This window comes from Falco cherrug, chromosome 11 (assembly GCF_023634085.1).
Source record: "Falco cherrug isolate bFalChe1 chromosome 11, bFalChe1.pri, whole genome shotgun sequence".
Lineage (NCBI taxonomy): Eukaryota > Metazoa > Chordata > Aves > Falconiformes > Falconidae > Falco > Falco cherrug.
Window position 1 is genome coordinate 29,830,039 of NC_073707.1, and position 18,486 is coordinate 29,848,524.

General features: G+C 39.4%; 1 protein-coding gene across 1 annotated transcript in view; it reads left to right on the forward strand.

Annotated features, from left to right (window-relative positions):
• The first annotated feature begins 629 nt into the window (after nt 1–629).
• BCHE (butyrylcholinesterase) overlaps nt 630–18,486 on the forward strand; it is a 32,164-nt gene continuing 14,307 nt past the window's right edge. Inside the window, exons 1-2 of the mRNA XM_005440132.3 lie at nt 630–827; nt 3,995–5,516. Coding sequence (XP_005440189.1) covers nt 4,000–5,516 — 1,517 coding nt within the window. The 5' untranslated portion in view covers nt 630–827; nt 3,995–3,999. The remainder of the gene's footprint in view (nt 828–3,994; nt 5,517–18,486) is intronic.

An 18,486-nucleotide genomic window follows, 5' to 3' on the forward strand; every position in this document is an offset into this window, starting at 1 on the left:
TGCGGTTTGGACTGGCTCTGCACCTGCAGCGCTGGGTTCTGGGGGAAACAAGGTTTTAAGAGGGTCAGGCAAAAGGAGGGTATCGGGTGTACTAAGCAGCATGGGTAATTTCCTATTTGAAGCCTAAGAAGAGAGAGAAAACAGCGTGTGACACAATGTGGGTACCATTTTTAACCCTAACATCAGGCGAGGACAACGCAGATTTCTGCCGCAGCCTGCAATTGGCCATGAGTTAAGTAACACAAACGATGCTTGCCAGTTGTTGACATGTCTGTGCAGAAGACACTCCTTTTTTATCTGCCACAGTTGCTTAAAACCAAAAATAACTACTTATCTTACAGTGAAAAGAAAAGTTTGAGGTACTTTAAAATGGTGCTAATCCTGAGCTGTACAATAGCAAAAAGGCCCAGGTGAGATCGGTGCTCTAAGCGAGATGAAGGAAAGAGGGGCAGGATTTTATTACATTTATAATTCTGTTCATCTTTTTACATGATAAAACTGTTGCCCTGTGCTAAAGAAAAAAATCCCTGTATCTTCCCTTTCCTGTGGAAGCTCACGCCTGACTTTCTCCCAGACGGATTTCTCTCTGTAGCATTTCTACAACGATACCATTAGCCTTTGAGCAGATGTCAGATAGTAAGGAACGGCTGCCGGCAGATCAAGTTGCTGCTGCCAACTCTCGCGAGCTCTGTGTCAGAAACAGTTGATTATAATGTCAGTACTGTCCAATTTACGGGCTTAAAGCAGCAGCTGCATACTGCATTTTCCCTGAAGTATTCAAAGATCCTGACTCTTAAAAACTTTGTAGTTCTTGTCATAGAAGTGGGGTAAGTGATTCTCTATTTACACATCTCTGTCTGCCAGGATAATTTACAGTTCAGCTTGATTTGCACGGGGATTGGGATCTTTTAAAATGTTATGCTCTGCCCATTTGTTGCTCTCTTGGGAAAACTCACTCTGCTCTGCAAATGGAACGAGTAAGCAGGCGTGTGTATCAGACCTTGATATTATTCAAGGGATCCTGAGCTAAGTAAATTAAGCTGAGCTAGAAATCACTTATTAATTCAACCATCTTTTCTATTTAAATACTGATTATGTAGTCTTGTGTATAGATTTTTTGGCTGGGTAAAGATTTGCGAGGAGAGGACATAGTGAAATAAACTGTGTTCCCTTGCTGAATGAGAATACAAAAGTGTAGTCAAATGTTTAAGTTTTGCTGGAGGAAACTACTATATAAGCAGCTTTTTAAAGTATGCAAGTGCATTATATGCTATATCTCTGCTCGGTTAAAGTTGAGGAGCTAAAGCAATCTTCCGACCCTTTTACTCTCATAGTAATAATCAAGTAATATTTGTTTTGCTCAGTGTGCTTTACGTTGTTGGGTTTGGTTTAATGCAGTCGTAAAAACCTTATTAAATGTAATATTTGCCATACATTCAATGTGTAATAATAATCCTCTGCCACTCGCTACTTTTATTAATATTAGCAAAGTAACTTAGGACTAGACAAGACCTCTCATTCAGAAGTACAAAACTTGTGTTTTTCAAACTTGATCTATTTAAAACTTTTTTTTTTTAAATGCCATCTGTTTTTTTGCAGAGCTAATTAAGAAGGTACAGAACTGATTTTTGGGTTTTTGGTGGTTTTTTTTTTGTTGTTGTTTTTCCCTTCCTAAAATTCTTGTCTAAAACTTCTTATGGTCAAAATCTGTGCCTCTGTGTTTTGCAGTACTACAGTATTTTCCTCCCACCCCGTTCCTTTCTAATTAACAGGAAAGTGCAGAGGGCAATTAATTTTAATTACTATTTAGATATTAAAAGCTTTAGGAACTTTAATGCCTCTCGCTTTTCTTAGTACCATTTTATCTTCTTCATAATGACAATGTTTGAAATCTCTTATTCTTTCCAGCTTGTTGTTGTGGTGGTGTGTTAGAAGTGTGTGAAGAAAGACAGTGTCAGGGAAACAACAAACTTAGAGAAATTACTTCTCCCATCTGGCAGTGCTGTGCATTGGCTGCACATTTACCCAGCTGGATCCCTACTATTAACATTTCTCACAGTTCCTCCATTGCCTTGGTTGACTGTGAGATAGGGTGAAAGAGTTTAGCCTCAGGCTAATCTTTACATACCTTTTCTCACCCAGCTCTGGAAAGATTTTGTGACAGGAATGGATGGAACAAAAATATGATTGGCACTTAAAGAGGGGGCCAGATGCCACTGAACGATGTGAGCATCCTGGTCAGGTGCTGCGGGCAGCCAGGGAGAGGCTCTGCTTACCCAAACTCCTTGGGAGTTGCTGGACCGTGTGAGTTGCCCAGATCGACTACGCACATCTGTAAAGTTTAGCATACATGAGGTCATTTACAGGTTTATATAAGTCAAGCTGAAGGCCAGATGGAATGTCAGACCAACTCTGAAGTCTATTGCCCCCATTCACTACCTTATCTTTTTTCTTTTTTTTTTTTAAAAAACAAGAGTGTAAAAGTTTGCTTTCTAAAATTTATCTATTTTCTACCTGTTTATATGACTGATAAAAATATTGTCTCTGAAGATTCTTCCCTGTTCCTTTGATGCTATCTCAAAGTTAGGAATCTCTCTGCACAAAATCTTCCTTTTCCCTCCCCTGCCTTTTCTTATTTCATTTCTAAGAATACGCAAACAAGTAGGAGGAGCTTAGATTAGGCCACAGCTGTACTTTCCACAGAAATTAGCCTCTTATTCCTTTTAAGGACACAAGTGCTTGTCATTAACAAAGAATGGCCTGTTTAAAGTGGCAGGACAGAGTACACTATGTACGGCAAGGCAACAAGCAAAAAATAGAAGGAAGCTTTGTTGACCATTTTCAAATATGTAAGCCATAGAAATGGGCTTATGCAAAAAGTCTTTTTCTGACTTTCCACTAAGATACTGGGGGTTTATAGCATTTGAAAAGGTTGGGGTAAATAGGACTATTAGTATGCTTAAATGTGGTACATAATCAGCATCTATACCTTTAGCTTTAAGGTATTACTAATTACTACTATGAAAAGTTCTAAGGAATGCCATACTCAAATTATTAGGCACCACCTACATATATTAAAAATTGTTGTCTTTTTAGTATTTTAATATTCATTCTAAGTAGCAAAAGTATGACTACTTCTTATGGCTATGGTGGTTATAACCTTGGTTAAGTTGCTTTAGAGAAAAAAGATCTTGAAATAAATGTTTCATGTAATTCTTGGTGTACTTCTGTACGCAGTTGCCCACAGGAGCTGACCTGCCGGTCAGGTCAGATGTCCTTCACATACCTCACTTGTTAAAACACCTTCAGATCTTAAGGCGTATGAGTAGGACAACAAAATCACCCTGTGCTTTGAGGTTATAGCAAATCGTGCCATTGATGGTTTGTTTCAGCCCAGGCATCTGTATGTGATACAAACATGTAGTTCAAAACTTACGTGGACCCGGAAATCCTTGGATTAGAACTTGGCTTCAAGCTCCTTTTCCATGTTCATGGATTGTGTGTTTATGTGTGGAAAAATCCGTGCCTAGTGATGTTTGTTATCACTCTTTATTGATTTGAGAACACAAATTGCGAAAGCAACCTCTAACAGAATGATGGCTAGTCAGGCATGGCATTTTCCATCACAGATCATAAAATGTCCTGTTCATCGCGCCAGTGGAAATGCAAGTGGTTAATTCATCTGCCAACTGAAGTAGTTCAGACTCTGCTTATATGACATTACCTTCCCTGGTCAGGCTTCTTCAGTTCTGTCTTTTTTTTAGCAAGAGTTTTTCTGAAGTACTGTACCAAATACTAAATACTAAACACAGTCTTTGCAACACAACTAACTAACAAGAACTTATGGTTAAAGACTGCTGACCTTTGTGTAGCAGCACCATGTTATTTTCAATGTCCTTGGGATGACCTACACCCTTTTTGAACAACCTATTTTGGCTTTGGTACTAATACATTGCAATACTAACTCTTGAATGTCTTTTTTCCTGTGTTTCAGGCATCATGACTTGGACAAATGGTACAAGTCTCTATATCAGGTTTCTCATCTGGCTTCTTCTACTGTATATGTTCATCAGGAAGGTAATCCCTGAAGATAACACCGTTACAACCAAGAAGGGCAGAGTCAGAGGAATGAACCTGCAGGTGCTGGGGGGAACTGTGACAGCCTTCCTTGGAATACCTTATGGACAGCCACCCATTGGTAGACTGAGATTTCAAAAGCCAGAACCTCGTGAGAAGTGGTCAGATGTTTGGGATGCCACAAAACATGCAAACTCTTGTTACCAGCTTATAGACACTACTTACCCGGGATTTCCTGGATCAGAGATGTGGAATCCAAAAACTAACCTAAGTGAAGACTGCTTATACCTTAATTTATGGATTCCTTCTCCCAAACCTAAGAATGCAACTGTCATGGTGTGGATATATGGTGGTGGCTTTGAGACTGGGTCAACTTCCCTACCAGTCTATGACGGCAAGTTTCTGGCCAGGGTAGAAAGAGTCATTGTAGTTTCCATGAACTACAGGACTGGTGCATTAGGATTTTTGGCTCTGCCAGGAAACCAGGAAGCTCCTGGAAATGCAGGTTTGTTTGATCAAAGATTGGCACTTCAGTGGGTCCAGGAGAACATAGCAGCATTTGGAGGCAATCCAAAAAGTGTGACTATATTTGGAGAGAGTGCTGGCTCAGCTTCTGTCAGCTACCATATCCTTTCTCCTAAAAGCCATCCTTTATTCACAAGAGCCATCATGCAAAGTGGATCTGCAAATGCCCCTTGGGCTGCAATAACAGCATCTGAAGCCAGAAACAGAACAGTGGCTCTAGCTAAACAGCTCCAGTGTCCCACCAGCAATGAGACAGAGCTAATTCTCTGCCTCCAAGACAAGGACCCAAAGGATATACTGGAGAATGAAATTTTTGTTGTAACATATGACTCTCTTTTACGAGTATATTTTTGTCCAACTGTGGATGGCGACTTTCTCTCTGACATGCCAGAAACATTGATTGAGAATGGCCTTTTCAAACAAACACAGATCTTAGTCGGTGTTAATAAAGATGAAGGATCAGCATTTCTAGCATATGGAGTCCCTGGCTTCAGCAAGGATAGCAATGGCTTGATCAATAAAACAGCATTTGAAGCCGCTTTAACTCTGTCCTTCCCAGAAGCAAGTCAACTTGCAATAGAATCGATCATTTTTCAATACACAGATTGGGAAAATGAGCAAAAGCCAGAACATTACCGTGATGCCATGGATGATGTTATCGGTGACTACAATATAATATGTCCTACAATGGAATTCACAAAAAAATTTGCACAGCTAGGACACAAAGCATTTTTTTATTTCTTTGAACACCGATCCTCAAAGCTCCCTTGGCCAGAGTGGATGGGAGTAATGCATGGTTATGAGATCGAGTTTGTGTTCGGACTGCCTCTAGAAAGAAGAGTCAATTACACCAAAGCTGAAGAAATCTTAAGCCGGTCCATGCTGAGATACTGGGCAACTTTTGCGAAAACTGGGTAAGTTTGCTGTGGAAGTTTGTTTGATTGGTCAGATGCTTGTTTGTTTCACAGGCAGAAAAAGCCTAACAGTTTTAATGGTGATCTGAAGCCTGATGAGAATGATTAGGAAGGATTAATTGTTTGGCTATCCAAAATTCCTGTTTTAGTTCTGATAAAAACACCATCTTAGTAAAATAAACTGTTGTTGCGTAGCTCACTGTATTAGATGAGCTTAAGAAAATAATGTGCATAAAAGCAAATGCAAAACATTTTTTTTTTTTTTTGCCACACCAGCAGTTGTTACAAAGGAAAGGTAATGGTTTCAACTTTTAGAAACAAAATATTTCAAATTCTGGAAAGACTTCCAACTGTAGAAGTAAGAGCCAAAAGCCCAATTCCCTTGAAGATGTAATTTGCTCGGAACATGCAGGTGTATAATACGGGGGTATATTATGTTCGCGTGATGAAGTGATTGGGACTGCAGGATGTTCTTTTCAGAAAGCCTTTCTTCCCATGTGTACTGTAAGTATAATCCTGGGTTTCACTGAAGCCGATGACAAATCACTTGCTATTTCCATTAGACTCATCTTTAAGTGAAATATATCCTAGCCTGTATAAGAAGCAAATAAGCATATTTCATTTGGATGTTTGAAATGGATTAAATACAACCCTTCATTCACTCTATTTAGCTGGCCAGGAGCAGCGAGACAGCCCTTGCTCTGCTCGGTGGGGTTGTGGGGCTTTCAATGCAGTATTCAGCTTGAAAAGAAAACATTCCAGTGCGGTGAGAAAACCAGTCACTACTGCAGTCATGTATGATTAGCCTCAAGGTTGCAAGCCTGATGGGATGGGGAGGTATCTTGTCTTCTCAAAAGCTTTGTTTCTGCTCTCCTGCCTGGGAAAATTATATATAAAAATATCTGTACCTGTGAAAGCATACAACCAAACACATAATCCATACTTTTAAAATATGTAATTAACTTAAATTTTAAAATCCTGCATAAATTTTATGTCCATAGTGGACTTTTCCTTTGATCTGTGAAGGATAATAAGATTTGTAAAGGCTAAAATCAACTTTGGAACAGGATTTAATCATTTTTCTTAATAGGTTAGAATCAGAGAAGATCACTATGCTTGTTTAGTCCTTATAACCTTGTACATAACAGAAAACACAGGTAGGATTTAAACATTTCCAGGGATGAAAAACCCAGAACAAATGTTGGTAGGTTGTTCTAATTCCACTTAAAATAGTTACAGTTATAAGAGGAAGTTTTGTATCTGGTCTGAATTTGCCTATTCTACTTCTGCATTTTCCAGGTGCTATATTTTACTTGCTAATTTCTAAGCTTTATATTATGAATTATGTTCCATATAGAGATAATTCTAAGCTCTATTCAAATAACCCTTCATCCTTTTTTTTTTGGTCGGGTTTTTTTTTTTTGTTTGTTTGTTTGTTTTGGGTTTTTTTAAATAAACCAGGTTATACTCTTGAGACTTTCACTATAGTGCATTTTTTCAAGCCCTTAAATAATAACTAGGCGCCTTCTTTAAAACCGTGATTCATCAACACCTTGTTGGAATTAATCACTGTCATCCCCAAAGAGTCCTAATTACAGGTGTCATCTATCGCTTCTAGTTCAGCCTGATATTCCCCTGTTTCTGCACCCAAGGCGAGTACTCTTTGCCCTGGCCGCGGGGTTACGCTAGGAGCTGCTGTGTGCCTGCCCGGCCCGTGATCCACCCCCACCCCACGCCTCTCCTTGGGCCATGGCACTGCTTCAGCTCCGAAACACGCTGCACTTGGTGGCTGCCAGCCCAGCCCTGCCTAGTCCCTTCATGTGATACCACGAGGTGGACTAACAGCTTATTTTTATGTGTATCCTTTTTTTAACAGGTTTGCTTATCAATAGGTGTGATGGATTGTTTGCCTTGATATAGAGGAATATTAATTACATTAACAAGTTCTATCCCCTGTATATGTCAGAGCCTGTAATTTTTTTTTTTGTCTAAGTGATGAGAGTATTAAAACTCAGATATTTAGGATACAGATAGCTATACTCATCAATCCATAATGCTTGAATACAGCTTTTATTCTCATAAAATGTAATGTAAAATTTAATCTATGAGCTCTTCCTCCTTCCCTCTTTACTCAGAGCCTGAGGACACTGTTCCATATGAATTCGGTGTGAAAGCCTGTAGCACAGAGGAATGCATTCGGCAGGGGTGTACGGTCTGGCACTGAGCTATGCGGTTGATTTATCAATGCCAAAAACGCATCTGATGATAGATTCCTAAGATGAAGTCTGCACAATGAGGTCAGGTAAAGCCTGGTAACAATTCCTGCATCACGGAGACATGCTATGACAGCATTGCTTGGAAAGCGGTGTCGTTAGGCCCTTAGTGGAGAGCAAACCGAGCGAAGGCTCCTTATTACATACTGCAGCTTTGCAACCTGCCCTGCAGGAGCGTGCAGTCAGGATCGTATAGCAGAGACAGCAGATCTTTCCATTAAACAGCACTATTCCTTAGCAGAAAGGAAAAAAAAAAAAAATCAGGTCTATAATAGATTTTGCAGAACAGTATTTACATTTCCATGAACTATTGCTTTCCACTGGATTAGATATACATATATGTATAAAAATCTCAATAACCTGCTATGCAAAATAGAGTACGCTGTCCCTGTCACTGTACCTAGCTAAAATTAGACAACATAAGGTACGTTCAGGTTTAAGTTTATAGACAACAGCCTCATCATCTAGTTTGACTATCATTCACACTATAATTAGATTAACCCACAGATTGAATTTCAAGTGGTTTCCACAGCAAACAGCAGCTAATCCCTTCCTCTGCTTCCACCACAAGTATCAAACCCATCACTATTAGGGTAAACAATACAGTCACGCAACTTAGGTAACAGTAAAAGATCAGGTCGGTGTTAACCCATTATGGGACACTTTCCTCATGGTCCAGATCAGAGACCCCTAAGGCTCCATAGTGCACAGTGAGGGGGGAAACAACAAAAATCGTTAATAACCCCTAAAGTGATAGGTAAGCCTTGTTTTCCCAGCACCTTCGAGCACACAGTAAACATTTATAAAGAACTGGGGAAGCCCTGTTTGACATGATATTTGTAGTAAACTCTTGCATGATCAAAGCACAAACATCTGAGGGGAAAACTACTTTACCATTGATGTCTCTAGTAGATGAGGAGAAAATCAAGCAAAAAGATGAAAATCAGAAATATTGTACAGCATAATTTTTAGTGAGAGTGTTTGACCTAATATTCTAATGTACAGAAATACAGAAGCGCAAGGGAAGGCAGAGCAGCCTTCAGAGGAAGGGAGATAAGGTAGAGTCAACAAAAGCTGAAAGAAATCAGTTTTCTCCTGGTACTTTCTGGCTGGGATGGACGGAGAGGCGGCTCGGCTCACCGCATGCAGGGCTTGCTCACAAGGGGTCTTCAAGCTCATACTTGGGCCTTAATGATCTCTGGGTTTCATTCTTACATGAGCACTAGGAATAAAACCTAGTCAAGTCGAAGGTATGCCCCGTAGCAGCATTTTCTGTTTCTGTCGTGGCTTAACCGCAGCTGGCAACTCAGCCCCAGGCAGCCGCTCGCTTGCTTCCCCCTGGTGGGATCAGGGAGAGAATCGGGAGGGTACAAGTGAGAAAACTAATGAGAAACAGCTAATGTCATGTAAGAACAAAAGAAAAGATGTTAGGGAGGAAAAAAGAAGTGACTCCTTCAAAGGATCCCAAGAGTGTAAGGGATGCTCTCGGCTTCTCCATTGCTCAGTAAACAGGAGGAGACTGTCAGCCAGCTCCGGCTTCCCACTCGCCCATCATCCCTGCCAGTAGCTGATGCAATTTCCCAAGTCTCTAGGCACTTTTTGTTTCACATCCTTGCTAAAAATAAATAACTGACCATTTTTGTTGGAGAATTATCAGGGGTAAAGATGTTCTAGTTTTCACTATGAATGGGGAATGCAGCTGACTCAGCAGGAGACAGGGCAAGGCACTTCGCCTGTGAGGCTTGAAGGTAGACGCTGGCTTTCTACACCAGTGCCTCTCTTCGGTACCCCAGGGAATGGTGTCGGGTTTAGGAATCTGCCATTATTTACATGGTCTGTAACATCTGTGAAGACCCTGCTGAAACAGTTGTCTTTGAGAATAAGCTGATGCTTTTCAGTCATGAGATTCCCTGCAGATTTCTTATCCAGAACAGGATTCAGTGGCTTGGGAACCTTTGGAATTATCGATACCGTAAGTGCTTCTGTTACTGCACGTAGGGACAGGCTGCAGTATTTACTCATATAAATAATGTTACTTCATGTCAACTAGCCTGAGAAGAAGCGAATAAAATAGAGAAGCAGATTGCCTCATGGGTCTGCCTGTTCAAGCAGTTGATACTGAAGAAAGGACAGACTGGGAGGCTCATAAAGCTCCTGGTAGAGATATTTAGGATCAGCCCTTTGGATTATATCTAGCTAATGCTAATCCTGATGCTTGTAGATAGACCAGCCACCATGGAGCTGTGGCTAAGCAGATTGGCACTGTGGGTCACTTACCCTCCAATTATACACCCCCATATCTCTTCCCCTCAGAAATATGCTCATGGTTTATTTCAAGAGCAAATCTAAGTAATCAGTGGTACAGATTGTCTGTTAGACTCCTGCAAAGACGTGCTACAGGTGGACAAAAATACCATGCTCTGATCCACAGTGTTTAGAGGACCATCACTCCATTATTCCGTGAGACATGCAGCTGGTTGTTGCCCTTCCCGGCGTGGCTGAAGTGCCTCTGCCTGCCAGTCCTGGGCATTTCCAGACACCAGCATGCCAGGGAGCCTGAACTCTGCTGGCAGCTGAACACTTGTATTTTCTAATGACCTTTTCACTTTTAAATTGGATTCAATTTACTGAGGGAGAAAATGCATAGGTAGGAACATCCTGGCTGAACAGTGGGAAGTTAAGTCCTGAGGTGGATGCTGATGTCTGCTAAGGTGCGGAGAAAGGTAACTATTACTGAACTGCCAATGTAGCCCTGGGATTGGAAGACAAAGGCTTCCAGGTATGGCATTTCCTTTTCTGTCACTTGAACACCTCTGTTGTTTCATTATCACTGCAATTTTAAATGAATAGACTTCTGATATCAAGTAAGGTTGACCAAGTATCCCAGCCGTTCCTAGTGCTATTAGCATAATTCCATAAAATACTTTTTTCTGCATGAATTTAAGCCTTGAAAGAACAATATTTTCATCACACCCTCAAGAAATCTCTGTTCTACAAGTGAGAGAAGAAAAAAGATTATTACTGGTGCTGTCTGAATAAATCAAGTATAATAAAATATTTGGGTTATAAGAAAGAACAGATTACAAAATCGATTCTCTTGATTTACACTTTGATTTAAAATTCATCCATTTTTCCTGACCTAGGGTCTCCTCAACTGATTCTTGAATTTAAGAGCATTGGCAGTAGAATATAAAATGTTAGCCTTAAAATAATTTGTTAAAATCCCAGACATCACCAGAATTAGACAGGCAGAGAGATGTAGTCAAATTACATTCAGCAGGAAACAGGAATGTGATTTCATATGGAAGGGGCTGGATGGACTCAGCACAGTTGTGTTTGTGTACAAGTTCATTTTAACAATATTAAGTTAGTTTACAGTGGACTTCTCTTGAACGTTTTCCAGCACACTTCATTTTAAGCGACATCCATGGTGAAAGAATTTAAATTTCTCTTTTTAAACACTTAAGGTTAATTTTTCTGCTGTACTTTTGTTATTCTTCAGAAAGCTTTTGAAAGCAAGCGACACTAACAGGTACTATCAATCATAACCAGCAGAATGCTCTGCTAACTCTAGTAAGAGGAAGTTTTATTTATCATGAAAAAATATATGGCATCCCAAATCAATTGTTGCTAGGTTATGCCTGTTGCATTACTTTATTCATTACATTTGTAACTGTATTCTTTAGACATGAGTGACGTAAAGTGACAAGGAGACAGACAAACCAGAGGAGATGAAAACTCAAGTAAGAATGTAGTGGAACATACAAAGATAATATTTTTAAGGCTTTGTGAAAAATGTTTTGGATAAAAGGAAACTGGCAAAACTTGTCTCACTGCCAGTTTTACAACTGCTGAAACAAATCTTTGCTGCTTTTTCTATAAAGTGAAGCCTTTGAAATATTTCTTCCTATGTTTTAGGGGAATTTGTGAGGCTTTGATTGTCCCACTAAAGCTCTGAAGTACTTTGCCTGGTTATTATTGCCTTTCCCTGATGTTCCACTGGTAGACATATAATAAATTTCAGCGCTCTTGCTACCAACTTATCACAACATGTTTATAGGGAGTAGTTTCAGAACAGTGAGAACAAAAACAACAGCCTCATATAGAGTCCAGACAGCAGATCAAACTGGGGACCTATATAGTCTATGTATGGAAAGGACAATATACTGGAGGGAAAAACAAAAACCAAAAAAACTCCACCCCCTTTTAATTTTCTAATACTTCAGAAGCTAGGAAGCTTTACATACCACTAAGGCATTTCGTGGTAAGACGTTTACTGTGGGTTGTATTTCTTCCAAAGATAAGCCCAGGTGCACAGGGACAGAGGCAGATGCCCGGACTGGAGCCACTCAGCTGAGACCTGGTGCTGGTCCTCACAGGTTCTTCAACCACACTGGAACTGTAGCTTATCTGGAATAAGTAATTTGTCATCTTAACCCGTGATTTGACTGGATCCGGTCAAGAATCAGAACAAAAGATTTCTGGCTGTGAGGTAAAAACACCAGGAGTATAAATGAAGCATGACAGAGGTTTCTAAAAATACAAAAAGATTAGGGAAAGTCTTCCTTTCCTGTGTTAGGGAAAAGCAAAGCTTTAATTCTGATCCAAAAGGGCACATGCATTCTCACACTCACTCTCTTTCACGGGAATAATTTCTGAGCCATAAAAAAAAAAAAAAAAAAAAAAAAAAAAAGAAAAGTGGAAATCAGTCATGAACAAAAAAGGTCAAATTTAGGAAATTTATTCCTATTTCTCCACCTTCATTTTTTGGTTTTTGGGTTCTTGAAAGTGATTAATCATCTTTTCATGGTCCATACATATTTTTTATATTCAGAAACAGTAATGGAAACATCTTTTTAGTGATCTATTTGGATGTAGTACATCATGGAAAAAATCAGTAACTAGAGACTTGCATTTGGCAGTCATGTCTCTCTTTCTGGCTTGCAAGCTGACAAGCTGTCATTGAATTTCAAAACTGAAAACAGGAGTATTTGATTCAGTCATCTTTTGAAAATAGGTCTGGAATACAAATTGTTTAGATTGGTTTAATATTATTACAAATATTGCAAAATTCCAAGAAGACTTCTTGCTACTTTCCATATGTGCAGCAAACGCAATTCCAGCCATACAGATTTTATTCTCTAGAACAGATTTTCAAACACAAGATGAGAGCATCTATTAAGGAAATTTCCAAATACTTTAGGAGCAATTGAATGAGACATAAAACTAAAATCTAAAACTATAATGCAAAGGTTTGCCTTGAACGTAACACTGGCAATGCTTTATGGGAAAGGGCAAGCTCTAATATAATTGTCAGGGGCTGCAGGATCAAACCCACGAATGCTAATGCACAGTCCTGGGACTAAGCAAGGGGAACCCCCAGGTTTTGCTGTCAGAGCCACAGACACACAAACATGCACACGCAGGCACAAGAAAAGAAATTACAAAGTGGATCCTTTTGAGGTGGGTTTTAGTAGAGCTCTTCTGCCTTTGGCTGTAAAAGGAGAGAGGGAAATATCTTGGATGTGGCTGTACTGGGCCCCTGCTGTGCCAAGAACCTGGCAAAAAGCCTACAAATGTTTTGGGGGGAGGAATGAAGAGGTATGACTGTTCCAAGAGTTGAAACAAAATCATGGTATGATTGCTACCTCTAAATTATGGAGTGGGATTAAGAAGCCTGGATAGAAATAATTTAGTTTGATGGGAAGTACCCGAGTAAGGAAGATGGGAAACAAGAGATGGAAATGATAACAGATGCAACAGGCTAGGTGAACAAGAAAAGACATTAAAAAGAGAGAAAGAACAAAAAGAGATGGAAAGATAAAAGAAAACATCTTAAAGTCTTGCTAACTGTTTTGGAGGGTAAAAGAATCTGTGAACAGCAAAATGAAGGAAATGCATGCATGAATTTATGTGTGAGGCAAGTTCACATAAAAGAACAATACACTTCAGAGATAATCTAAGGTTAGGGATTACATTCCTTGTACCATAACTTCTGCAGGCATGCAAACACATGGTTGCAGAAGACACTGTGAAATTCTAATTAATGTCCACCCACAGTTAAACCTCTTCTTAAGGGCACTCTTCTTCCATGCTACTTTTCCGCAGCTTAGTCCTTGTTTCATCATCAAAAGACAGAAATTGAAGTTTAAAAGGTCTGCAAACTCCATTTTTCCAGGTGGTTCTGGAACACTAATCACAAGTCCTACTGAGAAATTTCACATGAAGAATGGAAACCTTTCGGTACACATTTTAATTTACTCCCCAATACAAGAGATTGGCTTGTTTCAGGGAAGTGGCAAAGGGGAGAAAAGAGGAAATGAGGAGCAGCAGAGGTTACCCAACACCATATTTTTGAAGGTAGCTCAATATGGTGTTTAATTTTTTTTCAATCAGCTGTAAGAGGAGTCACTTGTGGATAAATGTAGTTAGCAATTTAGCCACAGGATTTGTGAGATTTTGTCCCCACAAATCTAGAAGCTGCACCAGTAGAAATCGGGCATTTCATGCTTGGAGTTAGTGACGTTACACAATTATATGCTAGCACAGATGTAAAATTAAAAGCTGCCATCATCTGCTTTCCCAGACATCTCTGGCCACCATCTGTGTTCTCTACCTTTCCTGGAGGGAACATAAGACAACTTCCTAATTTCATTCAATACAAACTATGAAGAGTTTACCTCAAATATACACCAAAGTGATCCTTTTTTCTACTGGAACTGCTATTCAAATACTGTGATTTTTATTTTAACTAATAAAGTTTTAAATATGAATGCTCTTATGAATGCTATTCACCATGGTGTTCTCAAAGAGTAGCATCCAAGTGAATTTTCTATACAACTGGAAATGTTTAGAGGTTTAACAGTTGTTTTTTCCTCATTATGAAGTAGCCTGCATACTATAATTTCCACAGAAGCCCCCTCAATTTTGGAATAGAAGGACTTTGAATAGGCTCAGAAATTCTCCCCTCTTTATATACCATTTCTTCTTGAGAGCATACCTTTTGTCTTTTCCAGTCCAAATGTTGGTATCTGGAGATCTCCCTCTTGGTGCAGGTCAAATCAGACTCAGAGGATGTCATAATGCTGGAACATAATTTGTGTTCATCAAAGAAAGAAAGGTACATGTAACTTCCACTTGTATGAGTCAAAACTACAATGACTTTGTAACAGAGATAAGTAAATAACTTTTTTTTTTTTAGAAAAAAATTAAATATTCGGCGAGGGGAGGTGTTTGTGAATACTAAAGCTTCTTATTTACATTTGGCATCATGAAGCACCAATGGTTCTGTTTCAGACGAAACAATAATGCATATACATGTTACTGAAAGCTATCTAATGGTTTCATTTTATAGGACTGCTCAATTTGGCCTAGAATGCATAGTAGCTGATGTTTGTGATTCATGCTTTTCCTACCATTCACAGAAATAAAACAGTGGCAGTAGTGGAAAATATCAAGAAAAATGGTACTATGATGAAGTCCATCAGGACACAATGAATCTAAATGATATTATTTGGTGCACAGTTATGTGGAGCATCAATCTTGAAAAGAAACCATGGTCAGAGCAATTACAATTGAAAACGAATCTCAAATATTATATCCTAGTACAGTATCTACTACAGAGTCTGTACTGAAAATTTGGTGTCTAGAGAGAAGGAAAACATTCAATCCATTTATCTAACAATTTCTGACTGTCTGGGATGAGCTCTATCAATGGGAGAGAAAGCAAGAGATGGAAACGGCAGTCATATAATACATGTGAGTACAGTACTCACTTTTTGTCACAACCAGCTGGGCTGACAAATTTTAGCAAAGACACTGGGAATTCAAAATACAGTATTAACAGTTCCATGGCAAGAAAAACATTTTTTCTCTCCTTTTACACACTCTCTTTAGGTTTCTCCTAGGAAGCAATTCTGGTTAAAATGCTATGTAAGTTTATGTTTTTCCAGGTCATGAGAAGGAGAGAGGAGGTTGTAGAGGAGATAAGACAGTTTCAGAGGATGAGCAAAAGGGCAAGTGCGATCGCCTTCCTGTCTACTTATTCTTTTGCTTACCTTCTGCTGAAGTTACTTCCTCCTTCAAGGTCTCAGTAGGGTTCAGAACCTTCTTCCATTTCCAAAGAGGCCTCTTCAACCTCTACAAGTAAGACTTAAAACTATAGTTACATTTGATTTCTTGCTTCAGACAAGAGGATGAAAAAATAACAGCTTTGAAAAGTGGTCCTTGAAAGCTAAAACTGATATCATACAAAAGGGCATAAGGATCTTATAAAATACTTTACAGGAACATTTTTTTTTTTAAAATATTCCTTTAGAAATAAAGGAGGACTAAGTCATAGTATTGCCCCTCTCGTGACTATCCAAAAGTGATGTAAACACAAACTGTGAATATTCACACCAGAACATGGAGTCCCGGAGAAGGTGCGACATCATTGTGAATTCTGTCCAGGATGAGAGAAGCTTCTTTTGTAAACAGCTACAGGTATTTCTCCAGCTGGGACCTGATCCAAAGCTTTTGAAGTCAATCAATCTGTTCCATTTGTTTGCATTTGGATCAACCCCTAACTAATAAGTTGATTCACCTCAAAAAGTGCTGGACTTGAAGCATCATGCAAAATAATGCCTCAGACGCAAGGCATGTTAAGTAGAAGGTATAAAATACTTTTGAAAATTCTTTACTGCTCTATCACAATACATAACCTAAATGTGTAAATGACTACAAATATATGTTATAGGTATGTTATGTTAGACACTTGTCACATTCAGCTTAGTGTGACTGTGAGCGTCAGATGAGTGATAAGTATTTCTTAAAACAAGACAGGATAAAACATATTTTTGGTGGATTAAAATTACCTTCATATTAATGTCAAAATTTCATCCATTTCTCTGAACTCAATTTAACTTCAAATCTTTTGGCTTCTTGAAGTCGTACCATGAGGTTGAAGATTATTCACTAGTTTGGAGTTGTTGGTTGTTGTTTTTTTTTTCTTTTCCTTTTGTCAATTGCCGTTCTCACTGTGGCAGCCTCCAGCATCGCAGACTCTTTCCATTTTCAGAGTTTTCTTTTCTTTCGCCAGAAATGAGGCTCTGTGATGGAAAGCTGGGAGATTCAGTCTCTTCTTTACACCCTTGTCAAAACTGTGCAGAACATGCATGTATTTGGGAGGTATCACCTGAGATATTGAGGGTTCTCTGACCCTCAGGGCTTTAGGACTGTAGAAAGGACAGGAGACACAAGTCTGATACTCACAGTCCTCACTCAGAGGGACCCAGATGATACCAAGACAAAGTTGTTCTCATTTAAATCAATGTAGATCCTCATTATTAATTAAAGGTAAATTTAGAGAAAGGTCTGGTCATGCTTAACTTTACTGGTTGCTCAGGAAAGGACATTTTAACTTGCTTTCTAGCGCTAGTGGCTTATAGAATGGTGGGATTGCTGTTCCAGACCTCGTATGACAATCGTATCTCACCATACGCTATAAAGATATTGGAGTTTGGGGCAGGGGCTCCTGAAATAACACTGAGCTTTGCTGGAACATTTTCACGGTGGAGGAGACTTACGTGCAGGAGTGCCAGCGTGGGCCCAGGAGGCTGGAAATCCACAGGCAGGGTCTGGAGGGCTCATTAGCTCTGGCTCGGCTTGCCCAGCTCGTTATTACTCCTGATACCAGCGCAGAATCCAGTCCAGGAGCCAGGGATCTGAAGCACTGATCTCCTAAATGCCTTGCAAGCATGCCCAAAGAGCTAAGGCAGCACATCCTGGATCTAAATTTCTCAAATACTACATTATTTATGGCCAACATCTTAAGATCTACCTTGTCAATCCCTGACATATGGCAGGAATTCACAAATAAGTACCAAGACATGCACAGGCAAGAATCATTTTGACTTGATGGGTGCTTCGAGCAGAACACAATAAGACCAAAAAAGAAGCAACAGCTTGTTGCTTCATTTCCTGAAACTGATATCAGTTGTAATAGTGCATACCACGATAATTTATAGTTTAAGACATTTAAACACACAACTGCTGTCACCAAGCTGGCATCTGGAAGGAATATCCTGAGCTTTTTTTAGCCTGTGAAGGTGTAAGAAAGCCTAGCTGCAAAGGTCCTTCTCCAATTTCTATCAGTTAAAAAGTATGCCAGCTGGATCCTGCAGGTTTCCTCAAGGATCAGCAGAAGAAATAATATTTACCTACGATACAACTTGCAAAGCAGTTTCCTTTTGCTGTGGCTCAGGGGCACTTTATAGTCACTAGATTATGAACTTGCGTGTGATCTGTGAGAGAGAACTGAACACAACAGAACGTAATGAACTTCCCATAAACAGCTGCTTAACAAAAGTAATTTGGAGGATTCAAACCCGCAAACTCTCTCCGGTTTGCAGTACTCAGTCATAGGAGTCCCTTTGTTCATTACAGCGGGAATCTGAGCAAGGCTCAAATGTCGCAGAATCAGGACCAATGATTTTTACAGCTTATTAAGGAACAAATGAATGAGAAAGGTTTAATTACTACAGACTTTCAGAAACTGGCTATTATTTTCTCACGAGTTTCAATTTACAAGAACCCACTTCTAATATTATAATTTATTATAATTTAATAAATAAAGCAATGTTTTTAAACGTGACCGATTTAATTTGTTTTTCTAAGTTCCCAGTTCTTCCTAGTGCTACAGGAGCACAGGCCTGATA